We start from the raw sequence: 15,762 nt of genomic DNA, 5'->3' as shown, positions 1-15,762 counted from the left end.
AGGAGGGCGGAGTTTGCCGCGAGTGCTAGAAAGAGAGAGAGAGGGAGAGAGGGAGGGAGATCAGCGTCTGATCTGCGGGAGTCTTTTTTGGGCGTTACGTGTCCTTCGGGCATCAGATCTCTCTTCCTTCCACTTTTAAGAATAGCTCGGGGAGTTGGTGCATTTACGGTATTTAAAAAGCTCAAAGCATACCAGTATAGGTAAGTATGGGCTTTTTCCCACCTTCTTTTCTTAATTAAGAAAAAAAAAGTTTGGAGATATTTTGCAAACGGGAAGAAGAGGTGTGGGGGGGTCAGCCACTTCTCCAAAGCCCTTGAAGGCAGGACAAGAAGCAATAGATGGAAACTAATCCAGGAGAGAATCAACCTAAACCTAAGGAGAAATTTCCTGACAGTCAGAACAATTGATCAGTGGAACGATTTGCCACCAAAAGTTGTGAATGCTCCAACATTGGAAGTTTTTAAGAGCAGCCACTTGTCTGGTATAGGGCTTCCTGCCTGAGCAGGGGGTCAGACTAAAAGACCTCTAAGGTCCCTTCCCACTGTAATATTCCGCAGCATAGAAATACTAATAAATGTATACAATCAGTAATAAACAGGTAACCCCTTCATGAGTGTTGACAGATCCACCACACCTGATTTCAGAGAAAAGAGATTGAATGGCTGGCTGATTTGTCAGGCAAGGTTTTTTATTTTTAGGAGAAATGCATTTGCTTTATCCAAGGGGGTGGTGATAGGATCTCACTATTTTTTTGGTTGGCAAGCTTGAGAAATGAATACCCTTCGGACCAAATTCTGCATAAAAGATAAGGTGGTTGCCGCTGAACGATTTGACAGAATGAGCTTCTGTGTAAGAGTTTCTGTTTGATTTCATGCTGCTTCCAATCTGCACGTACATTCCCATGGAAAAGGGCGTCGTCTTGTAAATTGTTCTGGAGTGTTGTCACTTGCAGTGTTTAAAATGGGCCTAATGCATTCCGATGTTTGCATTCTGGCACAAACTTTTCTGATTGGGTTTAATAGTCGCTACTACCTTAAGTTTTGAAGTGTCTTACCTTCCACTTTCTGCTCACCATAACAATGCCCACCCCTGTGTAAACAAATTGAGATTTTGTGAACAGCAGCTGTATTACAGCGTTGTGTTGCTGTATTTAACTGAAAGTAACTTCTTGAACTGAATGAGACTTATTTCTAAGAAGGCATGCATACAGTTATTTTTTTAAAAAAAAGTCATGTCTGAATATATTAAAAGTGATTAGTGTAATAACTATTAAAAGTCAACAGGTTTCTTATTAAGCTACTAAAAGTTTTTGTGCTAGTAAGGAACTGGCTAATAAAGAACTTAATTTAGTTTTATTGCTGGTTGGTTTAATTCAGAAGGCACATAATCTGAGAATAAAAGAAATAAAAATATGCATTTGTTTCTTTTGTTTGTGTTCTGATATTTAGGCTTGATCCTGTTTTATTAGCTATGGTGTAGGATATATACATGGATTGCTACAATAATACCATTACTTCAGATTAAACTTGGAAGAGGGGCTTCAGAAAGCATGGGAGCAATACCTGAGTATTATGACTTATTAAAACACCCGTGTCTTTTTCAAGCATTCTGTGACTGCTGTAAAGAGGCCTTCATGGCAACCAAGATATTCTTGGGAATAAATTGTATTTTTTTCAAAGAGTTGCAGGTAGATGTTGCATTCTACTTCTGAAAGTTCTGAAGAGCCTCTTCTAAACCGAATCTAAAGTTTGTACAGACTTTCTGTGCACAGATTACTTTCATGTTGCTCTCTAAAAAATTATCTATCTTCATTCCATACATGTTGCTCTAAGCAACTATTACAAAATATTATGGCATAGACACACCTAGAAGTATTTTTAAATTGGATGATAAGAAATTTATTATTACTTTTGTTGTGCTTTTGTTGCTAAGTGATGTCTAACTCTTTGCAATACCACAGTATGTCTTATTATTTATTTATATGTAATATATATTTATTAATCTAGACTTATTGCTTTCTTAATGCAAATTTTAAATTGTACTATGTAAACCTGTAACCCACTAATTTTGAGAAGAAGGTACTATAAATATTATGGCTTTATACTGAAACGTCATGCATTACAACAAGCATTATGCAATTTTTTCAGTTTTGGCTTGGGATGGTATGTGAAAGCGTATGGTATCTGGCTCTTGGGTTAGCTGAATTTGTGTTTTTTCATGGTTTAGTGAAGAAATCTTTGTGCACACACTAAACAACAGCAAGAAATATTAATAGCAAGATTCATACAATGTGCTAAGTCAGAGGTGGACAAACATAACTTGTGGGCTGTGTGTCATCCAGCATTTTGAGACTACACTACAAAAAACCAGCAACAAAATAGACTAGTTTTGAGCATACCTTTTCCAAAGATGCTATAGAGACTTGGAAGGCCTCTGAAATGCTGTTTATTCTGTTTTATGTCACAGTTAAATCTGTGACATAGGTGAAGCTAATTAGTGCCACGTGCTATCATATTGTCCTGCTCCTCTTCTGCTGTCGCAGAATTGTGATGCTGCAGAAGGAGGTTTGGACTGAAAGAATACGTCCAAGAAAATAGTTAGAGAAGTTAGTTTTTCCCCATCTGGGGATAGATGGATAATCCATCAAATTGAAACGTAGCACTACAGCTGACTTCTGCCCTCTAAAATAGATCCTAATTGATGCTGTCATATTTTTGCTCATCAAGTGAAACCCAAATATGTACCGTACACTCTTGTCCTTCAGAAATCACCGTTGCCGCTTCAGTGCCACTAGTAAGCCCAGTAAGTGGAGCTATGTTTTTCATTATTTGTGGATTTGCTATGGTAGTTAGAGAATTTCTTGTAGCTACTGCTACCCTGTCACAATTTCTACAATAGTCCTTGACTTAACGCTACAATTGAGCTCAAAATTTTCATTGCCAAGCAAGGCAATTGTGAAGTAAGTTTTGCTCCATGTTGCGATCTTTTTTTGCCATAGTTGTTAAGTGAATCACGTAACCATTAAGCAAATCCGGCTTCCTCAATAACTCTGCTTGTCAGAAACTGGCTAGGAAGGCTACAAATGGTGATCAGATGACCCCAGGTCAGTACAACTGTCATAAATACACGCCCATTGCCAAGTGCCCAGATTTTGATCATGTGGTTGAACAGATGCTGCAATGGTCGTAAGTGTGAATACTGGTTATAAGTCACATTTTTCAGTGCCATTGTAACTTGAAACAGTACAAACAGTTGCTAAACAAATGGTCGTAAGTTGAGCACTACATGTACTTGAATTATAACAGTAGGTGGTAGCAGATGTGCCGTTCATTAACTTTTCCTTTTTGTTCTTTTCAGTAGTTCTCTGAAATGGGTGGAAAGAATGAGCATGTGAAGGTCACAACCGAGCACAAGCCTGGGTTTCTGGAGCGCCTGAGTGAGACTTCTGGAGGGATGCTTGTTGGCCTTGCCACTTTTGCCCTGTCTTTCTACATTCTTTTTACCAACGAGGTGAGAGAGCATGGGTCAAAATGTCAGATTTCAGCTGTTTCAAGTTTGAAACACTTCTCCTTCAAAAGGCTTATGGCATGCTGTTTTATGAATGAACCAGTGAATAGTTCTGACTATAGAGACTGTCGTGTCCCACTCCTCCGCTGACGGCCGGGTCAGGGAAATCCGAATCAAGCTTGCATCTGCAGCTCTGCCCAAAGTCCTAGCAAAGTCCTCAGAGCAGGCAGGAGACCAGAAAGTGACTTCAGCAAGATAAGTTCGACTTTGCCTGACTCAGAGACTGCCAGAAAGCAGATCCTTTATATAGGCCATGGGGTGTGGCTCCATGACTCAGCACTCATTAAGGCCTGCCCCTCCCTTCCTTCTGTTGCCTCCGCCTATCCAGTCTTCTGATGCGAGGGTCACTCCAATCAGCAGCTGTTGGAAATAAACTTTCCTCAGGCTCACATGCTGTGGAGGAGGGGGAGGGGTCTAGCTGCTCCGTTTGCCTGGGCATGGAGCCAGGGCTGGGGCCGGGGGATGCTCCCTCCTCTGCAGCCTGCTTGGGCATGGAGCCAGGGCTGGGGCCGGGAGATGCCCCCTCCTCAGCCTGTCTGGGCATGGAGCCAGGGCTGGGGCCGGGAGGACATTCTTCAGCGTTCGGAAGCAGATAAGCAGACCCCGGCTGCGGTGAGAGCGGGCAAGACACAACAGAGACTCTCCGTCATCCAGGTCATGGTTGTCCCAAAAGTGCTTTTTCAAAAGGCAGCTGGACTTTCTATCATTTTTCCTTGAAGGGGCTTCTCATTCAAGAAGCTTCTTCAGTTCTCAGCGATTCTCAGACCTGAAGAAGCTTCTTGAATGAGAAGTGAAGCGTCTTCAGGGAAAAACAAAAGAAAGTCTAGCTGCCTTTTGAAAAAGCACCTTTGGGATGAATAGTTCTATCTTTTTTTTAATGCAGTTTCAAGGGAAACTGTACAAACCTGTGTCAGGATGTTTTGCATTTTTATATTTGGAATCAAATTCAGAATTTTAATTCAATGATTCCTTGTGCCAAATAGTTACAAAATAGGTTTTGTCAGCTGTTTTACACAAACAGTGCATAAAGCTTGCATGCCTATCTTCCTGCCTTCCTAGATATTATTAGTGGGTTAGATTATTTAAAGAAAAGAAGGTTGATCGTTGAGTTCCAGAGTCCTTTTATTTATTTTTTTCTTATGTAAATGAATGTTCACTAAAAGAAAATCTGTTCTGTTTGGTGATTTCAGCATGATGTTTCAGGGATGAGCCCTTGCCTCAACCACTTGAGCCACTTTATTTCTTATTCCATCACTCCTAGGGACGAGCTTTGAAAACAGCCTCCTCTTTGGCTGAGGGGCTTTCTCTAGTTGTCCCGCTCGACAACATCCAGATTATATCCCATGAGAATGACAAGAAACTTGTGCATTTGTCTGGTATCCTTAAAACATCAAAGGTAAATTTCCTTAGTCCAAACCTTGCTTCATCTTTTCACATTAAAGTTTTTTTTAAAAAAAATGCATTGCTTTTTCTGTCTCTTTCTCCCCACTCCCCCTAACCACCCCCTCCCCAAGTCTTGCTGTGCTGACTCATTGTGTTGCTGGGGGTTTGTATTGTGTCTTAGTGGGATAAGCAAAGGACGTTGGGAGTGTACTTCAAGAGTATATATATATATATATTCCCAGCAAGGCCACCCGAGCCACGAAGGTCATCCCAGGTGCTGAGCTAAAGCAAAATGGCACCTATAATGGACAGTAGCAATATAAAACTGCAATATTTAACTGCATTTTAAATTTGTATATTGTACCGTCTGTTTTATTCTTGCCTGTACACCGCCCTGAGTCCTTCGGGAGAAGGGCGGTATAGAAATCAAATAAATAAATAAATAAATAAATAAATAAAAAGATACCAGAAATAGCTGAGGTGTCAATTAATATTCCACTGGAAAAGGCAATGATAAACTAAGAAAAAGATGGCTGGACTCACTTACAGCGGCAATGAGCGCAACATTGGGACATGTGAAAGAGAAGGTTAGGGATAGATTGTCATCTGTCTATAATATGGTTGCTAGGATTCAAAAACAACTAGACACATAATCAATCCTCTGCTCTTCTAGGTTAAGTGAGTTGTGGAGAAAAAAAATAAATGGTATTCCCCCCCCCCCCCCACTGTGCATGCTGAACATCTAAGGAAGTCCTTGTAGATAATAGTTCTCTTACCAACTGATTTTTATTTGCATTTGCTAGCCTCTATATGATCCGAGCTATGGGCTTTCTATCCGGGCAGTCAAGCTCAAACGTCAGGTGGAGATGTATCAGTGGGTTGAATTTGAAGATTCCAAGTAAGATGCTTACAGTATTCATGTTTTCTCTGCCTTAAACTGTGTGCATGTTTGTGGATGGTGATGGTGACAGTGGAACAGGTTTGTATGAATTTTTGAATTTTATATAATCCAATTTAGGATTAAGAGAAATATTGGCATATTGATTCTTATTTTTACTAAATGACTTTTCCTTTCTATCCATGGAAAATAACAGTTTTATCTAGCCTCCTGGTATCTTATTTTTTCTCCACCTATAACAACCACGGAAGCTATAAAGAGTGAATGAATACAGAACTATGAGTCATTTGTTTATAGCTGGCTTCTGGGCTGGAAAGAATGAGCAGCTGAGAGGTGATAGGAAAATAACCAGCAGTTGTCATGCCTACAGCACCCTCCACATCTAAACTAGGATGTGTGATGCCAAACTGCTACAGCGAAGCAGCATGTAGCATGAAATTTCAACTTTTGGCTCTCCTTCAGATTTCTCAGTCCTACCAAGGATAAGTGTATTTAGTAGATAGCCTATGTAGAGGAGGGAAATTTGCAGTGAAGGTTTGAACTAGCAAGTCCCAAAAGGAAAAGAAGCAGGAGAAATTTAACATGTCTTTTAGATAAATACATCTCCTTTGTCTAGTTGTCTAGTTTCATTAACCTCAAATCCCAGTATTTTCCCATGCATTCAGCTTAGTTCTCTTATTTGGAAAGTGTTATTATTTAAGCTTTAGACAAGAGAGAGAGTGTGCTGTAGCAAGATATAATAACATAGAGGGGGGTACCATAGGCAAAAAACATCAAACAATGAACTAATTATAAAGTTCCTCCTTTGGAAAGAAGGCCTGTGTTTTTTAGTGAACTGTGAGATAAAAAATTCCAAAAGTTGATACATTTATGCCTTGGAAATGTTTTACTAAAGCTCTACAAAATCTTTTAAAAGTAATGGGGAGGGGCACTATATGAGAGCATTCACATTCACACAAATTAGTTAAAAATGGCTCATTTTAGCTAAAATTATTATTTTTTAAAAGAAGTTTTTTATTTTATAGACAAACGTACATTTACAACATCAGTAATTCCTCCCGTGTGACATCTCGGTGTTTTCTTCCTGGCTCCATCTTTTTATTGTTTCTTCTTTCTTCACATCAATTTAAACTATAACTATTTTTCCACAAATACATTATTATCATTGTCTTACATAATTATCCATTAGCTAAAGCTATTATTTATAGTAAAATTGTGTAAAACATGATGGACTTTTCAGTACTTTATGTTCATCTGATGATGTTTTCCCCCTTGTAGAGAATATGAAGAAGATGGTGAAGTAAAGAAAGAAACAAGATATTCTTACAGTAAGTTTGCTAGTAGAAAATTTTGTCTCATAAAACAATCACTGAAAATGGCTTTAAGATAGGCACCTCTTCTCCAGCTAGGAAAGAGCTGTCCTTGCAGCTACAAAAAATGATGGTGAGAGTTGTCTGTTGAATTTCTACTGTCATGTAGCTGTTATAAGGGGAGAACTACTGAAAGAGAAAAAATTACCAATTTTATCTATAATAGAAGCATAAAATTCAGATCATGAAAAATCATATTCCCACTCTATATTTCCAAATATTGACTCTGGTTCTGGACACCACAGTATGGCATGAACTTGGAACATTATTATTTTTATTGCATGTGCATTCTCTTTTATTGCCTTTGGCATTATTTTTAATTGCATTTGCATTCTCAAAATGAAATAAGAAGTTAATCTTTTTAGTTGATTACAAAATGCTAAAGGAAACAAACATATATTTTTCTTTTTAGCCAGAATGTTGCATCCACATTACTGATGTTTATCTTATGACGAGGTTAGCTGAACTTCAGTGCTTGCAGACTTCAGAAAGCAAGTTTTCATAGGATTTTATTCATAAGATCATAGAGCTGAAAGATGGCTTGATAGTCATCCAGCCCAAGCCTCTCCTTTGGGAAGGACCTGCTTCAAACAGTAGTCATCTCTGTTTGAAAATCTCCAAGTGTAAAGGAGAATAACCTTGGAAGACGATGGTGTGAGGAAGAGATCCTGCCTTCCTGTAGAAGATACATGCCATTTTACTTTATCTCAGTCTTCTCTTCAGCAGGCTACATTTATTTAGTCCCTTTAACTGACTCGGTTCCCAATCCTTTCCCCATCTTCTCTCCACTTCGTTTTTGTTCTTTTTAGACTATGGTGTCCAGAACCAGAGTCAATATTGGGAACTATAGGTAAAGGTAAAGGTTCCCCTCGCACATACATGCTAGTCATTGCCGACTCTAGGGGGCGGTGCTCATCTCCGTTTCAAAGCCGAAGAGCCAGCGCTGTCCGAAGACATTTCCGTGGTCATGTGGCCTGCATGACTCAATGCCAAAGGCACACGGAACACTGTTACCTTCCCACCAAAAGTGGTCCCTATTTTTTCTACTTGCATTTTTACGTGCTTTCGAAACTGCTAGGTTGGCAGAAGCTGGGACAAGTAACGGGAGCTTACCCCATTACATGGCAGCACTAGGGATTCGAACCGCTGAACTGCCGACCTTTCGATCACAAGCTCACCGTCCTAGCCCCTGAGCCACCGCATCCCTATTGGGAACTATAGAGTGGGAATATTATTTTTCATGATCTGGATTCTATGTTTCAATTAATAAATCTCAAAATAGCATTTGTCCTGTATTTGTGTCTGTTCGTGAACAATAGAATCTGAGAGGAAAAAAACATAATTAGCATATGCTTAGAGAAGAATTCTACCTGTGATATTCACCAGTACCCATTCCCATATAAAAGCATGAAAAATTATAGGGACAGTGGGAAATAACCATGACCTGTGACTCCTGGGATGTTTTCGAGGAATCAGAATAGTATTCTTCATATTCTTATCTTTGTACTCCCCTTTTAGATACAGAATGGAAATTGGAAGTTGTGAATAGCAGAAATTTTGATCGAGAAATTGGACATAAAAACCCTAGGTAAACTTGACAGTATTCTATACTGTGGCTCTTCCGATACTGTCCTTAGGATTCTAAATTAAGAATCTAAGTAAGATTTCTAACTGATTCATGAGATTGTATTCTTGAAGTTAGACAAACATAAACAAATGTTATATATATGGTTTTCTGGGTGGGTGTGTATACTTTTATGCTAGTTGTTGTGTTTGGAAACACTGGAGTACATCTTTGTGGTGGTTTTGCCTGTACACCGCCCTGAGTCCTTCGGGAGAAGGGCGGTATAAAAATCAAATAAATAAATAAAATAAATAAATTAATAGCTAAAAGATTTACTAATTCTTTTGTGGCTTTGTGTCCACTATGCTAAAATTCATCTGCTAATTCTTTTTTGTCTGTGCAGTGCCATGGCTGTTGAATCTTTCACTGCAGTTGCTTCTGATGTTCAAGTTGGCAAGTTCTTCCTTTCCAGGGGTATGAAGTTTGGATCTGAGAAATATCTAAATATGTGCATGTTCAGATATAATTAACAAGGCAGAAGGGGAAATCTTCTCAACTTTGTAACATTTGGAAGAGTAGCTAAATAAATTTTAATTTAAATCACGTTTTTTTCAGTTTCCATAGTTTAAATTTTATGGAGCTGATCACGAGACAGTATCAAATTATTTCATGGGCTTTTGGATTAAGTACTATGTTCTAAAGCATAGTATAGTTATTCTATGCATGAGAAATGTGGCATTCCTAAGACTGCCTGTAACTTCTTATACTGTTCCCCACCACCATGCCTACTTTTTCTTTTTAAATTTTGCATGGTGAGACAGGAGAGTTAAGAAATGGTAGAATTAAAAGCTATTTTAAGCTGTTGAGTTGAACTCCTGCTCAGTGCAGGAATTCAGCATCAAGCATCTCTGACAAATGGAGTTTTAGGGCTGTGCAAGAACACATTCAGTGAAGGGACATCCACTATATTTCTGGGTAGTTGTTTCTGTAGTTGAATTATACTTACCATCAGGAACATTTTTCTAACATTAACCAAGAATCTGTCATTATGTAATTTAAGGCAGTTATTCCATATCTGATGCTATGGGATGATAGAAAATATGTTCTTAACTTGTGTCTATGTGGCATTCATTTGGGTACTTGGAATGCTATGACATTCCTTCTTGGTGACCATTTTCTTCATAGGAAGAACTTGAAAAGTTTATTAGATGCAATAAAATAGGAAATTTCTGGCAAGACACCATGAAGGATGGCCCTGTTTGTTCCAAGCTCTGGCCATGCCCATTTTATGCTATGGCCCTATCTCCTAAAAGAGCATGGCTTCATTGAAGTTTCCCAAATAACTCCATAAGTCTCAGGCAAAAAATGATTTCTTATTCCTATTTCTACTTTTAGGCCTTATTGAGAAGATTAATAATTTCAAGCAGATGAGCCTCTCAAAACTAGAAGACCCTCACGCAGATGTGATCCGCTCAGGGGATTATTTCTTTCATAGTGAGAATCCACGACGTCCAGAAGTAAGAAATGGAAGAGGAAAATAAACAATTGTTGCCCTCTGCCCCAGTCACTCTGAATTGCACTTTTTTACTTGAGCTGAGTTCAGAGAATATGAGAATCTTGTTTTTTTCCTCTTCAGGTTGGAGATCTTCGTGTTTCATTCTTCTATGCAGGTTTGAGTGAAGACTTCTCACGCACAGCTCTACCAGATATAGTAAATGTTCAATATCTCTTCAAGACCTTCTCATGTAATTAGATAAAGCCTGTGATGGTGAACCTATGGCACGCGTGCCACAGGGAGCACATGTAGCCATATCAGTGGGCACATGAGCTCAGCTCTGCCAGCTGATTTTCAGGCCTTCTGGGACCACCAGAAGAAGGGAAACAGGCTGTTTCCTGTCTCCGGAGGATCTCGGGGTAGTGGTGGGGAAGGCCCATTTTTCTCTCACACCCGGCTCCAGAGCCTCTCTAGGAGTCGGGTGGGTGGGTGCGAAAACGGCCTTCCTCACCACCCAGAGGTCCTTTGGAGCCCGAAATGGCCCTTTGCCAACTTCCAGTTCCAGCTGAATTATGAATTATGGATGAGCTCATAGAATTATGGGTGTGGGCACACACACGCGTGACCCCCACCCCCACCCCCCCTCACCCGCTCCTGGCATGCGATGGCAAAAAGGTTAGCCATCACTGGATAAGGTTCTCCAATGTCAATGTGCAAATTTCTTTAATTTCTCACTTTGGCCCCTTTTCAGGTTACCATCATTGCTCGTCAGCAAGAGGATCATTTGGTTCCATACCAAACCAAATCAGGGGATGTCTTAAACATTCTCTATCCTGGAGAGCTCACAGCTGAGGTAAGGGTTACAAACCAATAGAGGGAGAAAAGTAGGGAAGAGTTATACATGTTCTGTTTGCTTAAATAAAGGAGAACAACTCCCCCACTCCCCACATTCTCTTGAATTAATGGAAGGGCTGTAGCTCATAGGTAAAAGCTCATCATTGCAAATAAAACAACTCTGATTCAGGTTCTGGACGATGTAGCTCCTGATGGTGAGACTCTTATCTGAAAACCTAAATGGCTAGCTTAAATTGGCAACCCTAGTAGGCAAAATTGAGTTTAAGTAAGCAGATCAGTGTAGGTTAACTTCCTATAAAACTAATTTTTCTCCAGTTCTACTGTTGGAATTTCATTCTGATCAGTGTAGATGTTTCATTTGTAGACATTTCTCCAGTTCAAAATAAATAAATACATGCATTCTCATTTGCATTTCTCATTGCTTTCTTGCTTTCTTATTTAGCAGCGTAGATAATTTTGATGGATTAAAAAGTGTTTTCAGTTTCTGCCGAAAAAAAGTAATGCATATAGACAATGAAAAGGCATGAATGTATAACGTTTTGCATGTGAAGAATGGCACATGGGGCTTGCAGAGCTTATCAGGGATTGTTTGCTGGGTGCAACAGGAGGAAAATTAGTATATTCTGAATAAAATCTGTTTTTCTTAAAATTCTGCCTACTCATAAACTGATTTTGCCTGTACCTTATTCTTCCATCCATTTTATCCTGTCTTTAAAATATTGATCTGAAGTTCAGCTGCAGTTGAAGAATCATCATAAATGCTCTGATGACGCCCTGAGAACAAAATTGACGATATTTCTTTTGTTTTCAACTAATCAAATTAGTTAGTTTTAAACATGGTTTCTCAAAACAATTTCAAATTGTAGCCTAGGGTTGCTCAAATAAATTTGAAACCAGCATTCCTCTTAGAATATGATAGCAGATTATGGAGGGGAGGGGAATAAATTCAGGCCAGTAATGTTCGATTAAGCCTTGGCATTGTGTCCAGTAGCATTGTGTGTCCTGCTGATCAAAAGAGTTAGCATAATTGGATGCTGATAAAATACCAGGTATATGACTGGAAGTGCTAACTAAATATCAAATATCTTTAGGAAGTATTTCAGAAAGAACATGAGAGTAATAGCATGAAAACCTGGGGCCTACGTGCAGCTGGATGGTTGTCTATGTTTGTAGGCATCAACCTTATGACCAGAATTATATATACCCTAGGTAAGTGTTGCCACTATCCCCCTAGTTTGATTTATAAATAAGGCATTAATTAAAAATTGTACCGATCAGGTCTAAGAAACATAGTCATCTAACTTGATAAGATTAGTAATTGCTGTGAAGCCGAATATTGTTTCTGAGCTCAAATTTTGATTGAGGAAATAAAGGTTTTCCTTTCTCATGCTTGTGTTAAATGAATAGTCCAAGGGATAGCATCGAAGAGGGTATTTCAGTAGTCTCGATTCTCTAGATGAGATAACTCATAGGAATGTGAGGGAAAGCAATTAGTTATTTCAGCACTGTTACAGTAAAGAAGTATTTCTATAAGCTATGAAAATGAAGTACTAACCAAGGCTAATTAAAGCCTGTGGTTAACGTGAGAATTGAATACTAATATTATTATTGTTAAGTGCTGAAAATGTATTTAGGTAGAAGTCTGTTTTTTCCCCCTTCCTTTAATGGTCCATAGTCTGTAAAGATGAAATTTCAATGAATTTGGTAGGCATTGGATTAGATTTAAAGCAGATTTAGTTTGCTTTTATAAGCTTGCCAATGAAGTATTTATTTATTCATTTTTTAAAAAATTGATTAAATTTATTTAATAAAATTTATTTAATACAAAATAATATTTAAAAACAAAAAAATGGATCAATTGATTAAATTTATTTTTATTTTTCCTTATTGCAGTGGATTGGTTTCCAGTTGTCCGGGATCTGGTTAACATTGGCTTGAAAGCATTTGCCTTTTGCTTAGCCACTTCTCTCTCATTGCTGACCATTTCAGTGGGCTGGCTCTTCTATCGGCCCTTCTGGGCACTATTGATTGCTTTGTTGGCTGTAGTTCCCATTCTGATTGCAAGATCTCGGGTTCCACCAAAGAAGCAGCAGTGACATCATGGAAGAAGCGCCTTCTTTGTACCTACATTTCTTTGGAAACCGGATACATTCAATGCTTTTATCATATTTGAAGAAAATACCATCATGGATATTTTTGCTCAAAACAAAACACTTCTTTATATTGCAGTACAGAAAATGCACCATCAGTGTGTTCTATAATCATTTTAGATATGCTACTTTCATTATGCAATCCAGGGGTGAGGAACTAAGCATTTCTGAATTATAGCTCCCAGGAGCACGGGTACCATGGTCAGGGGTACTAAGATCCATATATATTTAGACCAGGCCTGCAGAACTGGTAGAAAAGACCACATTGATAAAATAAGTGCAGGCCACAAATAGCAATAACACTTATATACCACTCCATAGTGCTTTACAGCATCTCTGGGCGGTTTAGAGTCAGCTTATTGCCCCAAATAGTCTGGATCCTCATTTTACTGACCTCGGAAGGATAGAAGGCTGAGTAAACTTTCAGCCCATCAGGATCAAACTCTTTTGACTGTGGGCAGAATTAGCCTACAACAGAGGTCCCCAACCTTTTGGGCGCCAGGGACCAGTTTCCACAGACCAAAGGAGCGTGGTTTTGCATGCTGCCTGCATCCTGTGGATGGGACTTCACTTGTTGGCACAGCCTGGTTACTGGCATGCCATGGACTGGGGATTGGGGGTCCCTGGCCCACAATACTGCATTCTAGCCACTGTGCCACAATGACTCAAAGTGATCTGTGATGTGCGAATTAGTTCTTTAGTGACAGTATTGGAAGTGGCAGTGAGGCCTGCAGGTGTTCGGTAGCATGTCTTTCAGAGTGGCAGTGAATTTATTGACTTTTTAAAGAATGCTGGAATGCGGCATGAAGCTGCTTGGCTGGTCAGATGCTGTGCAGGCCTGATCTAAATATTGATAGGTTTCATACCAAGTGGAAACAAACAAAAATGTGCAACTGCCCCGATTTCTGGAAATAAAAAGTTGAACAAAACGTAAAAAGGCTAAGCAAATTAGGTTTTCTATGCAATTTATGTAAAATGTCTTTTAATCTTCATGGAGAAGAATAGGTATATGGACTCAATGGGGACCATATGAGGATTTGAAGAGTGGATAAATCCTTGTCAGATTAATCTATTCCTTATCTACAACTTCATGTATTATAGCTTTACTGCATGTAACTTTTTGAAGTTTTTGTCATATTTCAGTTGCCTTCATTTTTCTTATTCTTACTATCCTGTCTGAATTCTCACATAGGTAACTTTATCTGTAACACCTTGAATTGTATGTGGATCAAAGTATCCTACACCACTCTGGTGTTTCTGTGATGCTGTTTATTTTCACATTACTATATTCAGCATTATTGTATCTCAGTGTTACAATTTATTTTTATCCCATGCTTTATTTTTTTTCAATAAGTAAAATAATTTATGATTCAGGTGGATTTTTTTACCTGTGACTTGAGAATTGTTTCCTGAACCAACTCAGTAATTTACTGATGGTTTCATGAATTATGATTTTTAAAGACAAAACCAAAGATATATCCAGAGGGAGAAGAGACTTTCTGCTGTTCACGTAACTTGCTCCATGGGCAAATATATTTGTTTTTTTTACTGAAAAATTATGTAGAGTAAGGTTGGGTACTCAATGTACTAATGGTACTCTGGCAAACTTTTTATTTGAAACCTGCCCAATTTCAGGAAAAAACAAAAAGAGTGCAACACTTTACAATTGGGTGTTTTAAATCTGTACAACAGTTTGTAACTTTGTTTATTTTGTCCAGACATTGCCTGCTTTGTATATAATGCTAAGCTAAAAGGTTTAACTTACAAATTATACAAGCAAATGAAATTTCTTAAATCTAGGACTGAAAGAATATGTTAACTATTTATACCCAGAATAGGTTTTTTCCCCTATAGCTTCAATCACTGCTTTTTCTGGGTTCAGAACTGCAAATTGTGCACACAACCTTCAATTGGACTATTTTATAAAAAACTCTGAAGCAATCAAAAAGCCAGTGTATACCCCATTGCAAGCCATTATTGCCAGCAATGAGATGATCTGAAAAAATGGATTAGATAGAAACCTTTTATATGGATGCAATCTACCAAGGTAAGAGAGACAGGCTTTGATATTCTGTATCTAAAATAATTGTAAGTATTATTCTCAGCTCATTATTAGAGGTACATCAAATTAGACTAAGAGAAAAAACTAAGCCAAAGCCCTAGAAGTAAATAAAAGTTCATTAGCATCATCCTGGATCTGCCCTTTTCTTGAATTTAGGATTCCAAACTTAAATTTAGATTCATTGGTCTGGTGCTATCTAATGTCATTTGACTAAAGTCCAACTTCATCATTTTCTTAAGATGTCAGTTGTATCACTGATGCAGAATGAAGCATGGTGGCTGCTTCCAACTAATATCTAAGTTTGTATTCTTTATTTTTAGAATATCATTTGTAAACATTTCTATGGATGTAAATGCCTATTTTCTATTTTATAAATAAAACTCAAAAATATATGATTTGCACGTGTGTTTTGAAATCA

The 15,762-nt window shown here is 38.4% G+C and overlaps 1 protein-coding gene across 1 annotated transcript; it reads left to right on the top strand.

Annotated features, from left to right (window-relative positions):
• Positions 1-26: 26 nt before the first annotated feature.
• On the top strand, positions 27-15,739 carry TMEM43 (transmembrane protein 43). Its single transcript, XM_058172580.1, has 12 exons — positions 27-200; positions 3,358-3,510; positions 4,829-4,963; positions 5,754-5,848; positions 7,127-7,176; positions 8,737-8,806; positions 9,186-9,256; positions 10,178-10,299; positions 10,419-10,493; positions 11,029-11,130; positions 12,224-12,341; positions 13,026-15,739. Exons 2-12 carry the CDS (start codon positions 3,370-3,372, stop codon positions 13,226-13,228), a joined length of 1,182 nt encoding a protein of 393 aa, XP_058028563.1. The 5' UTR covers positions 27-200; positions 3,358-3,369; the 3' UTR covers positions 13,229-15,739.
• The last annotated feature ends 23 nt before the right edge of the window (positions 15,740-15,762 follow it).

The sequence above is a fragment of the Ahaetulla prasina genome, chromosome 2 (assembly GCF_028640845.1).
Source record: "Ahaetulla prasina isolate Xishuangbanna chromosome 2, ASM2864084v1, whole genome shotgun sequence".
In the NCBI taxonomy this organism is placed as follows: domain Eukaryota; kingdom Metazoa; phylum Chordata; class Lepidosauria; order Squamata; family Colubridae; genus Ahaetulla; species Ahaetulla prasina.
The sequence above is the reverse complement of the archived record's forward strand: the minus strand, read 5'-3'. Positions and strand labels throughout refer to the sequence as shown.

What these genes read in the sequence shown, in the direction of transcription:
- TMEM43 (XM_058172580.1), top strand. Translation starts at nt 3,370, where the DNA reads ATGGGTGGAAAGAATGAGCATGTGAAGGTCACAACCGAGCACAAGCCT. An exon ending in AGAATCCACGACGTCCAGAA is followed by an intron (nt 10,300 to 10,418) that starts GTAAGAAATGGA and finishes TTTCCTCTTCAG; the next exon opens with GTTGGAGATCTTCGTGTTTC. An exon ending in CTGGAGAGCTCACAGCTGAG is followed by an intron (nt 11,131 to 12,223) that starts GTAAGGGTTACA and finishes AAATATCTTTAG; the next exon opens with GAAGTATTTCAGAAAGAACA.